We start from the raw sequence: 20496 nt of genomic DNA, 5'->3' as shown, positions 1-20496 counted from the left end.
CTGCTGGAAACATGGTAAACACCTTCATCTGATCCCTGCTGGATTATTTTATTCTCTTTCTCCAAACGGTTCTTGGTCCTGAAATGTGGGCCTGCATCCCGTCCTCTCCTCAGAACCAGGCAGCAGAGTTTGAGCCTCGCTCCAGGAATTATCCGGTCCCACAGCCTCTCCGTTCGGATCCATTTCTCCTCCTCAACATGGTGATGATCTGCAGCTCTGGATCCTGACCAGGAGATAAAGTTCAGTTCGTTCGGGAAGTTCATGATTTGAATTTAAATTTAATCCAAAACGAACATTAAACATATTTCAGATTCTTTATTGTACATTTTTCAGTAAGCAATTTATGAATAAACTTATATTATTTAAAGATGGATCTAAAGACCCAGGATCTATGGAGAGAGGAGAGTTTTAATTGTTTAATTGACACATTTAAATCATTATTTTATTGTCATTTGGCACTATTGACTCTCCATAAAACTCCGGGCTGGAGAAACAGTTCAGCATCAAGCCAGTTTAGTTATTGGGATAAAAACTGTATCAGGGATGTAGTTTTAATACATATTCACAGTTTCTCTAAATTATTTTAAAACCGCACTAGATAAACTGGCATGAGATAAATTTACATTTTCAAAGCTTAACATGATTTTCTTCAACCCTAGATTATAAAATATTAAATGTTACTTTCTCTAAATTATTCTAAAACTACATTGTGCTGTGGATGAAACATATGGCTGTCTTAAAATCGGTTTTATTTATAGGTGGATTTTTGGGTTGTTTGTTTTGCAGTTGACCGGATCAGCGCCGCAGCAGAACCCGGGCAGGGCGCCTCTCTGCCGGGCAGAGCAGCAGCCGGCAGGCCGGTGTCACCGGTCACCGTTTGGACCGGACCAGAACCGAGCTGGAGTCTGTTGAGACGAAGCGTTTCTGCCCGCTGCAGAATTAAAAATCTCACCGGATTAAAAAAACCTCACAGAAAACCGACTAACTGTCGTAGCTCATATCTTTACACCAGGAGGCTTTTTCTCCGCCTGAGCCACGGATGTGACGCCACGCGCACGGCGCGACGTCACATCCGCAAGAGCGAAATGCGACTTCCTTGTTTCCGTTTAGAGGAGCCATGACTGCTAGGAAAGAGAAAGTGGTATTTCAGAAGCAGACGAAGCAGTACCATGAGCACTGCTGCGTCCCTCAGTGCACAGCCTCCTCCAAATATAACGGCCTGTTAAGTTTTCACGGATTTCCAAGGGACCTTGAGCTGAGAAGGCAGTGGCTCGTAAGTATTCGGCGGGACAAGTTGAAGCTAACGCTGCACAGCAAAGTGTGCAGCCTTCACTTCACTCCGGATCAGCTGCTTCAGCCTAAAGCTGCCGGGGGCAGACGGATGGTGAACAGAGGAGCCGTCCCTGTGCTGTTTCCCTGGAGCCACCAGAGCGTCGCGCCCCCCACGGCCGGTCCGGGGGAGCCGCAGAGGAGGCCCGACCCAGCTGACCCGGCCGTGGGATTCAGCCTCCTGGATCATGATTACTGCTCTGTCCCGGAACCGGCCGACCTGGACACGGCAGTAAATGAAAACGAGACGTTAAAAGAGGAAATGAACGCCTTAAAGGAACCGAAAATCCCATCCAGTTTTGGATTACAAAGGTTCGCAGGGTCCGATGACGACATCCGGTTCTACACCAGGTGAGCTGAAACACCGCAAATTATTATTTTATTTTTCATTTTGGTTGCTATATTTTAACCCAAAAATACAGTAAACACGCTTACAGTTCATTAAAGTCTCACTTGTTATTGTTTTAAAGTGAAAACAAGCATTATATAATGTTACTGGAAGTATTTTTGCATTATTTCTAATAATGCAAAAATTATTTAGCATTAATAATGCAAAATTTAGTATACAATAACTAACATTCGTTCTTTTGAAGTAGATCAGTTCTCGGCTCTTCTTAGTGAAATAATCTCCCGTTTCTGCGTTTCTGGACCAACAGGTTTGAGAGTTATCGTCTCTTCCTGATGTTTTGGAGGCTCGTTGAACCGTCTGTCCATAAAATGATTCGTTCATCAGGAGCCGCTGAGGGAAGCAGCGAAGTCAGATCAACACACACGGTTCGTATCTGCAGCTTCCCACAGCACACACACACACACACCGCGACACGGCAGGAAACGGGCGTTTTACCACAGATTACACAAGAACATCTCCAGACATTTTGTTTTCAGTTATATATTTCTGATAATCGAGTGGTTCAGTGATGTATTTCATTAAGTTGAGATAAAAAGTGTTTGCTACTTCCTGCTCCTTTCAAACAGAAAAGTGGTGGAAAGATAATCCTTTTGTTCATGTCTGTTGTTCTACTGCAGTGGTGTCAAACTCATTTTTATTTTGGGCCGAATCAAAAATCTGAATGTTCTTAAAGGGCCGGTTGCACCAGAATCTATTGATAAAACCAATAAAACTGTTAAAATATCAATAAATAGCTGTTCCTCCAGGATTTGTGATTATTTTAGTGTTTATTTTTGCAATCAAAATGACAGATTTTGTGGTGAATATTAAGAAATATTTGTAATTGTTATTTTACAGTATTTACGCTAATATAATGTTAAATGTGACTCTTTATCACTCGCTGTATCAGTTACGGATTTAATGTTTTTGACCAATTTTGAGAAAATTTGCAGTAAAATCAGGGAAAAAAATGTGGAAATTTGTTGATTTTGTGTGATTTTTGCAGATTTGTGAAAAACTGGAAGGACTTATTGATGTAATTTGGAGTCCAGAGGGCCACATAAAAAGCTACGGCGGGCCAGATTTGGCCCCCGGGCCTTGAGTTTGACACCTGTGTTCTACTGGTTACTTGTTTTCTTTGTTTTTATAATAAATAAGTAGTAAATAAAAGTGTATATTTGTATTTTAAATGTTTGTCTGCTGTTGCCTCTTCTTTTTCCAGAGGGATTCCTTGCAGCCCATCGACGAGCTGCTCCTGTTCCTGATGTACCTGGCTGCAGGTCTGCAGGAAGGAGACCTAGCAAACCGGTTCCAGATTCAACCTTCCACTGCAAGCCGCATTATTTGTTCGTGGGCCGATTATTTGTACTCTCTCCTGGGTTCTTTGTGCATCTGGATCGATGCAGACGCCGTCCGAGCTCAGCTCCCGGAGGACTTCAGAGATTTTCCAGATACTCGGGTGATAGTTGGATGCTCTGAGCTCAGATGCCAAACTCCTGCTTCTGCTCTCCTCCACACTGAGATGTCCTCCAAATCCAAGACTCAGTGCGTAATGAGAGGTCTGATGGGAGTGGCTCCCCACGGTGCCGTGACCTTTGTGTCTTCACTCTATGAGGGGTCAGTCAGTGACACGGAGCTGTTTATGAGGTCGGGCTTGGCTGACCGTCTTACTGAAGACATGGCCGTCATGGTGGGAAAAGGATTCCTGACCTCTGACCTCGTGAAGTGTAAGGTGTACCGTCCACCTTTTCTCGGCACAAAACCACAGATGGCGTCTCAAAACGTCCTGCAGGCACAGAAAGTCGCCCGTCTGCGCGTTCGCGTTGAGCGGGCGACCCGGAGAGTTAAAGAAAACAAACTGTTTGATTCTGTTATCCCTTTATCTGTGGTCGGAAACATTAATAAACTGTTTACAGTGGCCTGCCTGCTAGTCAACTACCAAAACAAACCGCTCTAAAGAAAGGGAGCGGCTGTGCAGTTCTCAGCAGAGGAGAGCGTTTCCCATCCTCAGGTGGTTCAGGAGTTCCCACGTCAGAAAAGGCCTGTTAACTGAAACCAGCTGAAGAAGAGGAGCAGCCAGGAAACGCCCTCAGGATGCAGGACAGTGACCCAAGTGATCATTCATGAACATGTTGGCAAAGTTTAATTTGTATAATTTGCCTTTTTCCTGTACTTGTTGAGTATCTTTCTCAGACTGATGTAAAACCACAGCAGCATTTTTCTCATGTACTGACTGGTCGCTGTCACATTTCATGAATAAACGTGAAGGCAACAATACATGGCAGTAAACTTGTTTTTATGAAAACCTGGCAACAAACCTAAATTACAGGACAGTGCTGATTATAGCACAAATTTAAATGAATTTATTTTATGTATTGTATACTATTACAGAGTGAGAATGTCTCATTTTAAGTGCTGCGCGTCTCATTGAGGTACTTGTGCGTGAAAATGTTGAAGTGGTCACTCGTTTCCGTCTGGTTATGTTTTGAACTTGCGTGTCAAACAGATGTTCCTCCACATGAGCAGCAGGAAGCTGGAGGTTTTCATCCGACATCTGCAAGAATGTAATGTTTCACATTTGGGCATTTTATTCCAACCAAGCTGAATGATGGGGTCGTAAATACGACCATCAGGAGGTCGGGGGGCTCCTGACCCTTGGGCCTCGGGGTGAATTGCTCCCCCACCAGGTGAATAACTCACATTACAGCGGCGGGCGTATTCTGCTGGCTGAAGCTCCACATCAGAACCTGATTATTCGCTCGGTCAGAGCTTCAGCAGTACTGTGACCTCTCACATGACCCTCCCCTAAATCTCGAAGGTTGTTCTTGCTCGTCGCAGCAGGTCATGAGGTCATCAGCTCTGGTCTCGTGTTGACGTCTGAATTTTGGGATCCATGTCAAAGGAAAACTGCAAACTCTGCAAATGAAGATGTTCCTCTTCAGTGCACACCCAGACACTCTGCTGGTGGCAGATCAATACTTAATCTGATGTAATATTCTAATCTTTTGTCATCTGCAAGCAGAATATCTTCATCAAGAACAGAAATAAAGTGTTAAAAACTTGTTTTACTGCTAGATAAATTACTTTCTAAATGTATTTTTTAAATGGACTTTTACAGATACTGGAACACAATGGAAATTGCGCCCCCTTCAGTTCTGGAGTGCAATGGTCCCATTTCCAGATTTGTGATGGGACATCTGCTCTGGTTCTGGATGCTGAGCAGCTGGAAGGACTTCCTGTTGTCATGGGTAACCATGGCAACAGAGTAACGTTTTCAGGTCTGGATCAGCTGATTGGCCTCTGAAAACCTCGATGTCTGAACTCTGAGGGATTTGGATTATTTAGACCAGGGGTCCCCAAACTTTTTCCTGTGAGGGCCACATAACTTTTCCCTTTTCTGGTGGGGGGCCGGAGTCAGTTTGTAACAGAAAAAGTGCTAAAGAGCCCCCTGGTGGTTGAAGAAAAATCCACATATAAACCGGAAAATACAATATATGAAAAAAAATCTGAATGCTCTCTGGTATTGGCCGGACCAAATGTGGCGGCGGGCCGAATCCGGCCCGCGGGCCGTAGCTTGGGGACCACTTATTTAGACACTTGGCTAGAGATTATAAATTACACAAGTTTGACCTTAAAGACACAATCAGTTTCATCTAAATTTATCAAAATGATCAAATTTCACCAAAACTTTTTGTAATACAGACTTTTTATTAGGTTGTAAACCAAATGCCTTTTGTAAGTTAATACATAAATAACCGACAGTTTGGTTCTGGATATTCAATATGCATAAAATACCAAATACAGACTTTTATTGTTAATGTTTATTTGCTGATTAAAACATGAATTACAACTTTGATCACCTTCATCAGAGAAGTTTACAGGATTTCAATGAAAAAATGAAAATGTTTGATTAATAATCTAATATTTTATTGACTAGAAATCAAAAGTGCTGATCTTGATGTCGTCACATCAGATCTCCAACATCAAAACCAAACAACAATCCATCCAAAGGCTGAATAAAAACTACAGAGGTCCATCATTTAGTTGCCCTCAACAACGTTTCTGTCTGATCTTAGAAGAATAAGACATATTGTTATTTCTGTATGTAATACAAGTTGTAGCCACCAGAGGGGGAAGTGCTCCATTTTACATTTGTAAGAGTTAAAACTGCTTTAACTTTCTGAAATAAAAAATTCAACCTGATAATTTTACTGATGTTAAAAACTAACATCAGGTCTGGATGTTTCTGTAAATGTCATTAGAACAACACACTCAGTAACATCCACCAATCCCTGGAAAATATTTTCATTACTAATTAAGTTGGATATGGAATCAAATTCCTGCCTCTCATTGTACAGTCCTGAATGAGACATTTATGTTTTAAACTATTAAAGCTCATTATGAAATGAGAAACGAGGCTGCAGTGATTCAAAAGTGAGAATTAAAAGGTTCCTTTGATTCGATTTCTTGCTGTTCCCACACATCTGTGACCTTTGACCCGACTCTAAAGCCTACTCCAACATTTGGTCTCCAGGAGGAAACAGAGACTCTAAGCATAAACTCTGATTATTTTGGTGTTTCACTCCCTTCCCTTCACCAGATTTGACTAAAACAAAGAAAGTCTCAGCAGTAGAGCCGCTGAGATTTCCTCATCACATCCCGGGTCTGGATCAGAACCGCTCCACAGACTGGGATCTTCATGGAGGCTGGAGGTCCACCTGAAAACACAACAGGACCAAAGTTTGAACCTTGACCTCACAAACTGCTGCGGTTCAACTGAACATCAGCTTTATAAGATGTTGAAAAGTATTTACCCTCATATTTTAATAACTCAAACATTATGTGATAAACTGAGGAAATTCTTTAAAATGCTCAACAACAAAAAAAACTGTAAAAAGTTAAAGCCTGAGCTTCTTCCCATCGATCAGGAACTTTGTCCATTTTTATTCTGTCTCCATTGATGTGATGTCTCACATCAATGGATGTGATGTCTCACATCAATGGACATCACATCAATGGATGTGAGACATCACATCCATTGATGTGATGTCTCACATCAATGGACATCACATCAATGGATGTGAGACATCACATCAATGGATGTGAGACATCACATCAATGGACATCACATCCATTGATGTGATGTCTCACATCAATGGACATCACATCAATGGATGTGATTTCCATGGACATCACAACAATGGATGTGAGACATCACATCAATGGATGTGATGTCTCACATCAATGGACATCACATCCATTGATGTGATGTCTCACATCCATTGATGTGAGACATCACATCAATGGATGTGATGACCATTGACATCACATCAATGGACATCACACCAATGGATGTGATGTCCATTGACATCACATTAGATGTGATTGACATCCGCTGATGTCAATCAATGGATGTCAGTCTACCTGTCAGTCTACCTGTCAGCCTAGGTAGACTGACAGGTAGACTGACAGTCTGCCTAGGTAAGACTGTCAGTGTTTTAGCTTTTAATTTTCATGTTCCTGCAACCGAATCAAAACATCCACCGGTGTTCCCATGAACTAGACGACACGGCGCTGCCCCTAGTGGCGAGTGGAAGCTACTGACCCATTGGCCCCCTCTGAGGTGAACACTAAAGGATGGATGGATGAACGGTAATAATTTACAGTCTTACCTAGGCAGTCCAGGCCATGCTGACGAAGGCCACTGCTTCATCTCTGGACCTGACGGATCCGAGCTCCATCACACGTCTGGGAGTGAAGGACAGACAGGTCTGCATTTCAGTGACTGTCGAAGCTCGGAGCTAAACTCTGTCTCTCATAGCGTGTTAGCATCCAGCATCCTGAGGTGAGTGAGACTCAGAGAAGCTGCACCTTGACGCAGGTGTTGTCCTGCTTGGTGCAGAGCTGCAGTTTGCAGTGCAGGTAGACCTCAGCAGAGATCCCAGTTTTAGCAATAATAATAATAATATCACTCAAACAAAATAAAAAGGTACAGTGCAGTAAAACTACCCTTATAAATACATTGTTTTCCTAAAAAGTTACTCAAATGTAACAAGTACTACCCACTATTGAACATAAGTAGCCTATAAGCTACTTGTTAGCAAACTCATGGTGCTGTATTGTTATTAGCTAGTCATCTGTTAGCTAACTTTACCTGCATCCAACAGCTTTACTGAACTCAGTCGGTTAGTTTGGGGGGAAACTACGGGAAGTTCTTTGCGTTTTGTTGCCATGAATCTAACACACCTGCGTAGCTCCGCACAGCAGCAGCAGGTCTCCGCATAGACATAATGTAAGAGTAGACCCTGCATTGGCTGCTCCGGCGCAGGAAATACGGCGGCCATCTTGGAGCGGTACTCCCTCTTACTTTGCTGTTCGGATCGATGGACTATTGATGTGAGGCTCCACAGACAACATTTCACAAGTAAGATGGACACATTATTGTGTATATTTTGTGATTAGAATATTACTTTACTGTATTTATGTCCACTGGTGAGATACCAGCTAATATTAGCTACAGTGCTCGGTGTAATACGGGTTCAGCCGCTATGAAGGATAACTGAGATTCTGTAAATCTAAAAAATTAATTATTCTCTAACATTGACTTAGATTATCTGACACAAGAGCCTATATTAGAAATGAAACAATGTAACACATATTATAAAACTTATGTGTTATAACATTCACCAGCAAAGTTTACACAGGTGGTAAAGACTATTATTTATATGTAATTCTCTCACTCTGTCAAAAGTAAGATACATCCCAAATCTTCCGTTTTTGTTTTGAAAGTTTCCTAAAGACACGATGTGAGGAAGAAGAGGGAGAATCTATAAAGAGAGACAGATTCACTGCAGCACGGATGAATCTCACATCGGATTTTGGACTCGATCTCAGCTGCTGAATCTCTGAAGCTGGAAATTGTCGGCTGAAAAACATATATAGATATAGATATATATAGATCTATATCTATATATGGTCCTCAATGCCGCCGGGCCTGAAGATGCGCAGCAGCGGTTCTAGCTCGTCATGCAGGGCCGGCCCATGGTTGTATGGGGCCTGAGGCAGAATCTGCTTTAGAGGCCCCTCTTCCTACTAAGAACATCAGCATCACTAACAATGTTTAAAAATAGATTTGATGAAATCTGGGAGACGGAGGAGCTTAATTGGTCGAGCTAAAACAACAATCACTGATAATTAGGTTTTATTTGCTGATGCATTTGTGAACAAACTCAGTTCAGACACAAAGGTTGCTGACAGCATTTGATGGTAGCCATGGTAACAACAAGGTATGATGATGATTAAGTCCTAAATTTAATTAGCAGTTGGTAATTTGAAGAAAGGTTTATAAAATGAGTTTCAGGTGTGATATATGAAGTTTATCATTGAATAATTACAAGTAAATAAATACAGCCAGTGGACACAAAGTACAACATATTTGTAAAAGTGCAAAAATGTGTGAATTCAGAATCATTTCAAAGCTGTGACATACTGAAGCTCCATTTTTTATTACTGAAAACAAGATTTCAGTCTTTCAGCTCTCGCCTTCATGTTTGCTGCTTTCAGTAATCTCTCTTTCTATTTTCAGTGGCATGCTTGACTTCCTGGGTTTCTTCTTCTGTGGTAAGGACTGATTCTCCTGCCAACAGTGCTGACCAGTCTGCAGGTCGGTAAGTGAAGACGGGAAGGCCCCAGAGGGCGTGAAGGCCCCTGAGGGCGTGAAGGCCCCTGAGGGCGTGAAGGCCCCTGAGGGCGTGAAGGCCCCTGAGGGCGGAGCTGTAGGAATGAGAGGCGGAGTCGGGGAGGCGGCTTCCTGAGGCGCGTTGTGAAAGGAGTCACCGTTCCTGCCTCCCTGTGTTTCCTGTTTCTCTCGGTGTCTCTGTGTTGGAGCGTGAGCGCTGCTCTGTCCACACGGCGTGTTTCGGTACGGCTGAGCGTCTCGGCTGCCGGCCGTGTGCAGCCGCGGGTTCGGGTTGGCGCTGTGCCGGTTGCGGCTGCGCAGGGAGCTGAACACCATGGAGCAGCCCAGAACGGTGCAGCGGTGTTTGATCTTCAGGTGGACGGCGTTGTAGTGGATCTTCAGGGTTCCTGTCCAAACACAGCAAACGAAACGCTGTTAGCATCGATTATTTTATTTAGCTTAGCACAAACACGTCCGGATGTTTTGTTCAGTTCTACTCACAGAACTTTTATTTATTTACATATTTGTTGACGCTGTCATCATGTTGTGACAACCTGATATGAGACAATCTGAGAAAACATTGAACTCCTCTTCCTTCTCCCAGTGCTAACTAGAAGCAACCAATCAAAGCTAGGAGGCGGGTCTTAACGCTGTCAATCATCCTACATCAGGTGCTTCTCATCCTCAGTGGTACGCTGCAGCTAGCACAGCCTGTCATGAATGCTATGCTAGTTAGCATAGACACTGATAGTAAGTCATCACATTTAGAAGCGAGTACATGAGTTTGATTGATAGCACTAAGCCCCGCCTCCTGGCTCTGATTGGTTGTTTTCAAGGAGGAGATGGAAAAATCGATGTTTTCACAGATTATCTGTCTCATAAACTCACAACATTTTAACAAATATGTCTATTTTATAAAATAGATTTTATAAAATCTATTTTATAAAAGTTACAGTCTGCAGCTCTAAGCATCTTTACCAATAACCAGGACTTAGGACAGATTATGACATTATAATTATTCTGTTAAATAATCTTGTAATCACTTTAAAGATTTCATGCTGAGTTTTGGGATGTTTGTAATGACATATGTTACCAGTGAAGCTCTTTCATACATCGTTCCACCATGAATGGAGCTGACCTTTGACCTCATTTGGTCTGGTTTTCACCTTCAGGTCACGTTTGCTCACCTTTGTCATAGAAGCTTTTCCCACAGACGCCACAGCTGACCCTGCCCTTCCGACCTCCGGCCGCCAGGAGGGAAGGGAAGGAGCAGAGGGGAGACGGGAGAGGATGGAGGGACGAACACGGCGACGCAACGGGGAGGAGAGGGGAAGAAAAGGAGTGAAGAGGCCTGAGGAAAGAGGAGGAGAAGGAGGGAAGCGTTTCAGGAAGGCGAGAGGAGGAAGAGGAGGAAGAGGAGGGGAGTGGAGAGCACATCAGGGAGGAAGGTGGAAGTGAGAAGTTCAAGGAAGAGGAAAAGGAAGCAGTTTTCTCCTGGATCAGTCTCTTCTGGAGGAAAACCCGGTCGTGGTGGAGGATGGGGCTCTGTTGCCACGGCGACGGATTTGACTCATCTGGGTCGGTTTTCATGGATGAGGCCGGTTCTGATCTCTGCCGGACCGAGCCGTGGCCTTCCCCACATCGATGCCTGTCGTGTTTCTGAACCAGTTTGTTCCTCCTGAAGCCCTGCAGGACGGTTTGAGGCTCAGGGGAAGGAAAAGTTTCCTGCAGAAACAGGAGGAGCAGATTTAAAACCTGCTCCGGATCATGAAGGAACAGGAATCATCACCTTTGCTGAGCAGCAGACGGCTGATTGTGGGAAATGGAACGGCAGGAGCACCGACTGGCCGCCTGGGACGTCTCTGCTCTCCGCCGGCCGGCCGTCTGTCAGGAAACCAACCCTCAAACCAGACTGGATGTTTTTCACCGGAGCGTTTGGCTGCTGGTCAGGCAGGAGCGCTTCAGCCTCCAGGTGCTGCAGGATCATCTCCTCCACGATGGGCCGAGTCTCTCCGAAGCGCAGGAACTGTGTGAGGAGCAGCAGCTGCTCCGGGGCGGTGGCCGAGTCCCAGCGCTCCAACGCCTCGCCACCGGGACGCTGCAGGAAGACGCAGCTTAGCCTCAACTCTGGAAACGAAACCCGTCACGTCACATGATGGACATGATGGACATGATGGACATGAAGCCTGGGTCACTTCACATGATGGACATGATGGACATGATGGACATGAAGCCTGGGTCACTTCACATGATGGACATGATGGACATGAAGCCTGGATCACTTCACATGATGGACATGAAGGACATGAAGCCTGGGTCACTTCACATGATGGACATGATGGACATGAAGCCTGGATCACTTCACATGATGGACATGATGGACATGATGGACATGATGGACATGAAGCCTGGGTCACTTCACATGATGGACATGATGGACATGATGGACATGAAGCCTGGGTCACTTCACATGATGGACATGATGGACATGATGGACATGAAGCCTGGGTCACTTCACATGATGGACATGATGGACATGATGGACATGAAGCCTGGGTCACTTCACATGATGGACATGATGGACATGATGGACATGAAGCCTGGGTCACTTCACATGATGGACATGATGGACATGATGGACATGAAGCCTGGGTCACTTCACATGATGGACATGATGGACATGATGGACATGAAGCCTGGGTCACTTCACATGATGGACATGATGGACATGATGGACATGAAGCCTGGGTCACTTCACATGATGGACATGATGGACATGATGGACATGAAGCCTGGGTCACTTCACATGATGGACATGATGGACATGATGGACATGATGGACATGAAGGACATGAAGCCTGGGTCACTTCACATGATGGACATGATGGACATGAAGGACATGAAGCCTGGGTCACTTCACATGATGGACATGATGGACATGATGGACATGAAGGACATGAAGCCTGGGTCACTTCACATGATGGACATGATGGACATGATGGACATGAAGCCTGGGTCACTTCACATGATGGACATGAAGGACATGAAGCCTGGGTCACTTCACATGATGGACATGATGGACATGAAGCCTGGGTCACTTCACATGATGGACATGATGGACATGAAGCCTGGGACATATGTTTGACTCTCCAGTAGGGAATAAAGTATAAAGTATCCATGACTGGCTGAAGATCAGACGATTTATATTTTTCTTTGTTTATCAGTAAAAACGTCTCAGCTGCATTTTACCTGCACATCATAAGATCCACCGAATGTTTAATCAGATAAAATAGCTGTGAATTACTGTTGATTTGACTGGTTTGTCTTATTTATAAAACCTAAATGAATAAAAACCCTGAAGGAGGAAACTAAATGTTGATGTTTTTATCATTTTATGGGATGTGGGTCGTTTCAGAACCTTCAGCCGAGTTTACAAAGCGGATCAACCAACATGTTGGATAAAAGGTGAGAACTTTGTGTCCGTTTTCAGAAGATTGAACTGGGTTTACCTGCAGCATGTATCCGCGGACGTAATCACCCAGACTCCAGCCCAGACCGTTCAGAATCTGACCCACCTGGGAGGCAAAACAAACCCATCAAACCCGACCAGCACCAGGCCACAGCAGCTGACCCGGGGAAACGGTGGCGGACCTGCTCTGGAGTCAGGACGCTGTAGAGCCGGTCCAGTAGGATCTTCAGCTGGACGGGAACGGCCTGCGCTCCGAACAGAACCAGGGAGCTCAGGTCGAACACCAGCCCGGGCAGCGCCACCTCCACCGGGCCGGCGCCGGACGGCGGAGCGGCCTGGACCGTCTCCAGAGCTGAGAGGGAGGATGAACGGATGAGTCAGAGACGTGTGAAGGGAACATGGAGGACTGGAGCAGGTGTTGGAGGAAACCGACCCGATAAACCTGACAACACCTGATCCGCGTTCGCACGACGCAGATGTTTCACCCAGATGTTCCTGCCGACACGATGACAGCAACACCTGAACCGTGTCACCTCCGAGTCGGAACCAGCTGCAGGACCAACCGTCGCTACAGAACCGGGACTGAACCGGAACGTTCTGCTCAGACTCTCTGGAGGTTTGTCCTCAGAGCCGTTCAGCTCAGAGTCGTGTGTAGATGAAGGACGTCGTCGTGTTTTTCACTCCTGCATCCGGTTCTGAAGTCAAACAGCTTCAGACGCTCATAACTTCCATCCATCCATTTTCTTGCACCCTTTTTCCCTCAGTGGGGTCGGGAGGGGTGCTGGTGCCCATCTCCAGCCAACATTTCGGGCGAGAGGCGGGGTCACCTGGACAGGTCGCCAGTCTGTCGCAGGACAACACAGAGACACACAGGACACACAACCACGCACACACACACTCACACCTAGGGGCAATTTGGAGAGGCCAATTAACCTGACAGTCATGTTTCTGGACTGTGGGAGGAAACCGGAGTACCCGGAGAAAACCCACGCATGCACAGGGAGAACATGCAAACTCCATGCAGAAAGACCCCAGGCCGGGAATCGAACCCAGAACCTTCTTGCTGCAAGGCAACAGCTCTACCAACTGCGCCACAGTGCAGCCCACGCTCATAACTTTACACAGCAAATGGTTTCAGACTAATAAACTCCATTCATCTTTTTTAGTGTATATATTTATATTAACCCTTTCATGCATGAATTACTACATAAAGTGGGATACTGGGAACACAAACCAGTTATTTATCAAATCAAATACACTGAAATTCTGGGACCTGGTCCAATTTAAAACTACACAATTCATGTTTAAGGTCCGAAATGAAAAACTTCCACACAATATACAGGAAACGTTTGGTGACAGAGAGGAGGAGGGTTATGATTTAAGAGGTGAAGGATATTTTAAAAAACAACATATTAGAACAACCAGGAAGAGTTTGTGTTTATCTGTGTGTGGAGTAAATGTTTGGAATCGATTGAATGATGAGATCAAAAAAATTACAAATGTAAACCAGTTTAAAAAATTGATTAAAGCAGAACTCATTTCAAAATATGCTACATGTTTAATAGTTTATAACAGTGGTGTCAAACTCATTTTTATTTTGGGCCGAATCAAAAATCTGAATGTTCTTAAAGGGCCGGTTGCACCAGAATCTGTTGATAAAACCAATAAAACTGTTAAAATATCAATAAATAGCTGTTCCTCCAGGATTTGTGATTATTTTTAGTGTTTATTTTTGCAATCAAAATGACAGATTTTGTGGTGAATATTAAGAAATATTTGTAATTGTTATTTTGCAGTATTTACGCTAATATAATGTTAAATGTGACTCTTTATCACTCGCTGTATCAGTTACGGATTTAACGTTTTTGACCAATTTTGAGGAAAATTTGCAGTAAAATCAGGTAAAAAAATGTGGAAATTTGTTGATTTTGTGTGATTTTTGCAGATTTGTGAAAAACTGGACGGACTTATTGATGTAATTTGGAGTCCAGAGGGCCACATAAAAAGCTACGGCGGGCCAGATTTGGCCCCCGGGCCTTGAGTTTGACACCTGTGGTTTATAATGTAAATGATTATATAAATAGTACTTAAAATAATTGTACATAGTTAAACATAATGAAAAATGGAAACAAGTTGTCTCTTGTTGATGTTCTGAAAGTTAATTGATAAAACATTGATAAAAAGGGGCAGGAAATTATAAGATGCATCTTCTACCTGCTGCTTTTCGAACAGAAAATATAAAATTCCATGTCACATGGGCAAAATAATTTGTTTTACATTTTATTTCTTAAGTTTGTCTCATTCTATTTTGTTTTCTTGTTCTTTTTTTTTTTTTACTGTTTTTAATGTCTGTTCGAAATAAATAAATAAATGAAATGAAATTAGGATTCTCTGTGTCAGGATTTTTTTTTCCCCAAAATTTTTTTGTTAACGCATAAAAAAAAGGGTTGGAAAAACTTTTTTTTAGTAAAAATTTATTTTATTTAATTTCTTTTAGGTGATCAGTTGTAATTTTCCCCAAATACAAAGTTGTTATTTGACAAATACATGAGTAGTTTTGTTCTTTAGGGGTTAATCTGATGATGGAGGGACCGGGTCGGTCGGCCATGTTGGATTTAACAAAAATAATTTCCTGCATTTGCAGCTGAAGTCCAGCAGTTGATGGTGTATCTTATGATGCATTAGTGTCCACCTCAGTGGTCTGTGTGCATTTATAACATAAAAATCCACAAGAAGCACAAGAACATGGCTTTTAGACGGCTGTCCACTGTAGTGACCACTATGCACGAAAGGGTTAATACTGTATATTTTTTGTTATTTATTATTATTGGAGCCTCGGAATAAAATTTTGCTCAACGTGTTTATTTTAAATGTGCAGCTGAATAACAATAAGAGCTTCAGACGAGCCGTCCACAACGGTCTAATTAAAGTCCTCCAGGTTTCACAGCCATAATCCAACCTAATCTGCCTCTGGGAATATTTCTCTCTTCATAACTTCCATCATCATGTTCTGGTGCTGTAAAGCATTCTGGGTAAATATTGCAGGGATTTTTTTTAAAGCAAACATATAAAATCAGCAGGAAATAAAAAGTTCTGTCTCTGTTGAACTTGGTGACGTTGTTCCTTCCTTCACTATGAACTCAGCTGATTGATAAAGTCTGCGTGTTTTTACCGTGCTCCACCCAGCCGTGTCCACAGCGATCACATGACCTCAGCTTGACCTTTCCGGGTTTAAAACAGGCGCAGGCGCAGTTCGAAACGCTGCACCTGACGGACTGACGGACACGGAGGTCAGGTTCCTGTCCTCCTCCGATCAGATGCTGCATGTCAACATGGTTTTCAGTAAAACGTGTTTTGTGCAGCGTTTCCCTCCTGAGCGTCTGGAGTCATCCTCACACCTTCATCCTGCAGTGAAACGGAAGCGATCGAACCTGAGCAGCGACGAAAATCAGCCGGAAAACGGCAGAAAACTGGAAAATAAAACTGAAATGAAAAGTTACAGTTACATAAACGTGACTAGAATCAGTTAACAATTCAAAAATAATGAATTAAAGTATTTTGAATTTTTACTTTCACTATAAAACATTTAGTTGATCACTGTAACATTTTTATTCATCAAACCTGTTTGCTGTGTTTGAGTCATTTCACTATAAAAAGTGAAAATGAAAAAAAAAAAATCCAACTTACATTTTTACATTAAATTTCTTTTTAATTTAATATTTTTTCATGTTAGCAGGACAAAAATTCAGTTCATCTAGAAATAAACGTAGAAACAGAGGAATAAAAATCATGTAATTCAAAGTAAAATAGTTAAATTTGAAGGTTTTAAAAAATGATATTTGTCATAAATTACTTTAAAATCCTACCTTTTTGTTTCTGCTGATAAAAGAAAAGCTGCTTCTTTCTAATTCTTGTTAAATAAATGATTTTCTCTTTCGCTTGGTGAGCAATCTGCAGTTTAACGTCTCGTCTTTCCTCCTCCTCTTCCTCGTCGCTCCCTCCTCCTCCTCCTCTTCCTCTCTGGACCTTTCTTTCTCATCTGAGCTTTGTACATGTTCTGGTTTTTTATTTTCCTCTGACTCCTCCCTGCAGCTGAACGCGATTGGACAAAGACGAAAACATAACTGGACTCGTTTGATTTGATTGCAGATGAAAATATTGACTCACATTCGAACATAAAAAGATGAAATAACTGAATAAAAAACTCCAGATTTCAGGTCAACAACAGGAAAAGCAGCTGATGCTTCTGAGGTCAACAGTAGGAATCCTTGTTTTGAGACGTGGGATGTTACGTAGAAAACATTTAAAGGTGGGAAACATCCTGCTGAGACCTGAAATGACGACTCGGCGTCTGAACTGATCAGGATTTAGAAAAGCTATAAGAGCGCAACCACCACTCCTGGTCAAATGTCTCAGAAAACCCACATTTTTCATGTTTTTAATGAATATTATGCAGCTATTTGCACTGTGAGGTGAAAACACAGTAAAATAAGTAGTTTAAAAGTAAATCATGCAGATATTAACCAGATGGCGCCGTTTCCTCCAGAAACTCTCTTCATGTCTGCAGACGTTTAAATGTCTGCAGTTTGTTTTGAACCTGATCTTGTTCTTCATCCTGAGTTCTGGCTCAGCTTCGGGTCGTCGTGCTGAAAACTTGTGGCTTTTATGGAAAATCTGTTTTCTACATTTTTTGTTAAAACTGTTGCCATGTTGCGAAGGTGTGAGACATACCGTATTTTCCGCACTATAAGGCGCATGGAACAGACGCTGCAGGAGAGGCTGGAGTTACGTTATGCGTCCACTAGATGGAGCTGCACTAAAGGGAATGTCAACAAAACAGTCCCGACTCCGGTCGGCGAGGAGAGCCTTCCTGGGCCGGACGATGGTCACCGTTCTCTGTTGGTGGAGAACGTGGTGCTGAATGACCTGCAGACGACCTGATCATCAGGTCGTAGGTCAGACAAACTTTATTAACAAACCAGCGTTCTGACAACTATCCCAGCATGCACCGCGCGCTTCTTCTTCTACGGGCGAAAATGAAGTCAGCGGCTGTTGCCAGACCTGTTGTGGCTCAATATTGGTCCATATATAAGGTCACCGGGTCATAAGGCAAACTGCCGGCTTTTGAGGAAACTGAAGGTTTTTAGGAGCCTTATAGTGCGGAAAATACGGTAATCTGTGAAAAGGTTGATCTTTCTTCCCTGAGCTGCTGTAGCCATCTGAAGAAATGCTCCAAAACCAACCAATCAGAACCAGGAGGGTCTCAGCGCTGTCAATCATCCTCATGTACTCACTTCTAAATGAATAATGGTGGACAAACAATGTATCATTACAAGAAACCCATTTATCTGCCATCATTGGTGGCTATGCTAACTAGCCTAGCATTCACAGCAGGATCTGGGGAAAATCTCGCAGCGCCAACAAGACTGTGACTGACAGCGCTAAGACCCGCCCCCGCGCTCTGATTGGTTGTTCCTCTGGGAGAAAGCAGAGGACTCCATTTTTCAGATTATCTCATAAACTGATGAACCCTGAAAAAATTGCTACATACAAACAAAAGTTTGTAAAATTGAACCGAGCATCAGTGTGAAAACTTTCCAGCCTGTTCCAGAGGTGGAGGTGGGATAATCATGACCCAGGAGTTTCCTACTCCAAACACGATTCTGGCTGTTAGCTTCTTGACATTCAGCTCCTGCAGGAAGCGGTTTGTGTGAAATCTGCCGTAATTTGAACCTGCTGTCCTCAGAAAAGAGACTTTGGTGCTGAAACGAGAAGAGATGACCTGGAAACGCTCTGGTAAACACTCACACGGAGACAGAGGCGCTGTTGGACAGGCCTCCTGTCCTCCGGGAGCCGGGAGACCTCCTTCCTGTTCTGATGTAGCACTAATTGGAATATCGCGTCCCGTTAGCCAGAAATCACCGCCGCTCGCTGACACAGTTCAGCATCAGAGCGTCTCTGAGGGTCGGGCTTCAAACGCAGCGCCGGGTCACCTGGTGGGTGGGACCGGGCGTCGGCAGGTTCTTCGGGTCGGGATCGTCTTTCTGTACATTTGTTAGGTTTCCTTAAAGGAACGGATCGCCAGAGAGAACTTTAAAACCTTCTGATAATGATCTAAACCCCGTCAGGAAGGATTGCTGAACAGCTTCTGTCTTCAGAAACTTCATTCTGGCCCGGTTCTCCTGACAGAACCGGAGTATCTGGGTCAGGTGCAACAAACTTCCTGTCACTTAAATCAGGTTCATAGTAAAACAAACTCTGATGTTCTTAAAGGAGCAGTATTATATCAAATAGTTATATAAATAGGTGTTATAATGTTATCCTCTCTGAGTTTTGCTTTGATTCTTTCAGGCATGTTTGAGAAATCCTTTAGTCTCCATGGCAACCATTAAGCTGTGCAAAACGCCTGGGTGGGTCTAGCCCCGCCTACAAGACGCAGCTCCTCCTCTGAGCTAAAGTTTCCACCTCACAGTGAAAACATGTCTGATAAAAACTGACATTTCGTGATACTTTGTGTTGTAGTTTACATTTTATGTTGGTAACATTTTGTTTTTACTCTGATTACAAATTAAAAATCTGCATCTACATATGTGGGTCTAATCTGCATCTCTTTTGATCTGAAGTTTGGGGCCACACAAAATCAGCCTGAGGGCCGCAAAGGGCCCCCAGGCCACACTTTGGACACCCCTGCTCTAATGGAGTACAATTATTTTTAATATTTGTCCTGACCTTTGTTTGTTTTTGTTTTTATAAATCCTCATCTCTTGATTCATAGTTTTAGAGTCTGTTTGGGTTTTAATTTGCATTTAAAAACCATCCCTCCCTCCATCCATCCATCCATCCATCCATCCATCCATCCATCCATCCATCCATCCATCCATCCATCCATCCATCCATCCATCCATCCATCCATCCATCCATCCATCCACCCATCCATCCATCAGAAGGGAGGCCCAGACTTCCCTCTCCAGCCTCTTCCAGCTCCTCCAGGAACCCCAAGGCGTTCCCAGGCCATAGAGAGACATCGTCCCTCCAGCGTGTCCTGGGTCTCCCCTCCTCCCGGTGGGACCTGAACTCCTCACCAGGGAGGCGTCCAGGAGGCATCCTGACCAGATGCCCGAGCCTCAACTGGCTCCTCTCGACGTGGAGGAGCAGCGGCTCTACTCTGAGTCCCTCCCGGATGACCGAGCTTCTCTCTCTAAGGGAGAGCCCAGCCACCCTGCGGAGGAGGAAACCCATTTCGGCCGCTTGTATCCGTGATCTCGTTCTTTCGGTCATGACGTTTAAAAACTTCAACCTAAAATCTTGTCTCGGTCCAGACGGGGACGTGTGTGTCGCCTCCCTCTCCGTCACTTTTATAATTTGTCACCTCAAACGGCAGCTCCAGCGGCGCCTCAGCTTAATTTTACATGACTACAAACACTCAGAGTTTCTGTGGCAGCTTTTAAGAGGCTCTTAGACTCAGAGTGTGTCCCCCACCCCCCGTCCCCCCCGTCCACCCGTCCCCTGTCCCGCCCCGCCGTATCTGTGCCGCTGCTGCAGGCTGCTTCTTTGTAGCGACGCCAACTTGGCTCCGATTCAGTCACTGCTGTGTGTGTTTAAAGACGAGGTGTGTGTGCTGTCACAGGTACA

At 43.9% G+C, this 20496-nt stretch overlaps 2 protein-coding genes across 3 annotated transcripts; one reads left to right on the top strand and one right to left on the bottom strand.

Annotated features, from left to right (window-relative positions):
- The first annotated feature begins 136 nt into the window (after positions 1-136).
- Positions 137-3994, top strand: LOC103480969 (uncharacterized). Of its 2 annotated transcripts, XM_008436185.3 has the most exons (4): positions 137-239; positions 787-1680; positions 1986-2103; positions 2940-3994. In XM_008436185.3, the coding sequence occupies exons 2-4, from the start codon at positions 1118-1120 to the stop codon at positions 3672-3674; spliced, it is 1416 nt and encodes a 471-aa protein (XP_008434407.1). In that variant the 5' UTR covers positions 137-239; positions 787-1117; the 3' UTR covers positions 3675-3994. The 2 variants fall into 2 exon arrangements, with proteins under 2 accessions (XP_008434407.1, XP_017165878.1); XM_017310389.2 differs by lacking the exon at positions 137-239 and having other exon boundaries at positions 684-1680.
- Positions 3995-5523: 1529 nt separating this feature from the next.
- LOC103480991 (zinc finger protein basonuclin-2) lies at positions 5524-18133 on the bottom strand. Its single transcript, XM_081599817.1, has 9 exons — positions 16731-18133; positions 16037-16347; positions 13047-13216; positions 12905-12970; positions 11185-11493; positions 10583-11120; positions 7872-9802; positions 7390-7465; positions 5524-6435 (listed from the first exon to the last, which is right to left on the bottom strand). The coding sequence occupies exons 2-7, from the start codon at positions 16188-16190 to the stop codon at positions 9249-9251; spliced, it is 1791 nt and encodes a 596-aa protein (XP_081455943.1). The 5' UTR covers positions 16191-16347; positions 16731-18133; the 3' UTR covers positions 5524-6435; positions 7390-7465; positions 7872-9248.
- Positions 18134-20496: the final 2363 nt, after the last annotated feature.

The sequence above is a fragment of the Poecilia reticulata genome, chromosome 18, assembly GCF_904066995.2.
Source record: "Poecilia reticulata chromosome 18, P_reticulata-male-v2, whole genome shotgun sequence".
In the NCBI taxonomy this organism is placed as follows: Eukaryota; Metazoa; Chordata; class Actinopteri; order Cyprinodontiformes; family Poeciliidae; genus Poecilia; species Poecilia reticulata.
This window is presented reverse-complemented; position numbering and strand designations above follow the sequence as displayed.

Bases quoted from the DNA above. Each gene is read 5' to 3' on its own strand.
- LOC103480969 (XM_008436185.3), top strand. From the start codon at position 1,118: ATGACTGCTAGGAAAGAGAAAGTGGTATTTCAGAAGCAGACGAAGCAG. The intron at 1,681-1,985 runs GTGAGCTGAAAC...CTGGACCAACAG, and splicing joins GACATCCGGTTCTACACCAG to GTTTGAGAGTTATCGTCTCT. The intron at 2,104-2,939 runs GTTCGTATCTGC...TTCTTTTTCCAG, and splicing joins AAGTCAGATCAACACACACG to AGGGATTCCTTGCAGCCCAT.
- LOC103480991 (XM_081599817.1), bottom strand. From the start codon at position 16,190: ATGCAGCATCTGATCGGAGGAGGACAGGAACCTGACCTCCGTGTCCGT. The intron at 12,971-13,046 runs GTCCGCCACCGT...TTTGCCTCCCAG, and splicing joins GCGTCCTGACTCCAGAGCAG to GTGGGTCAGATTCTGAACGG. The intron at 11,494-12,904 runs GTAAACCCAGTT...GTCTTCCTGCAG, and splicing joins TCCGCGGATACATGCTGCAG to CGTCCCGGTGGCGAGGCGTT.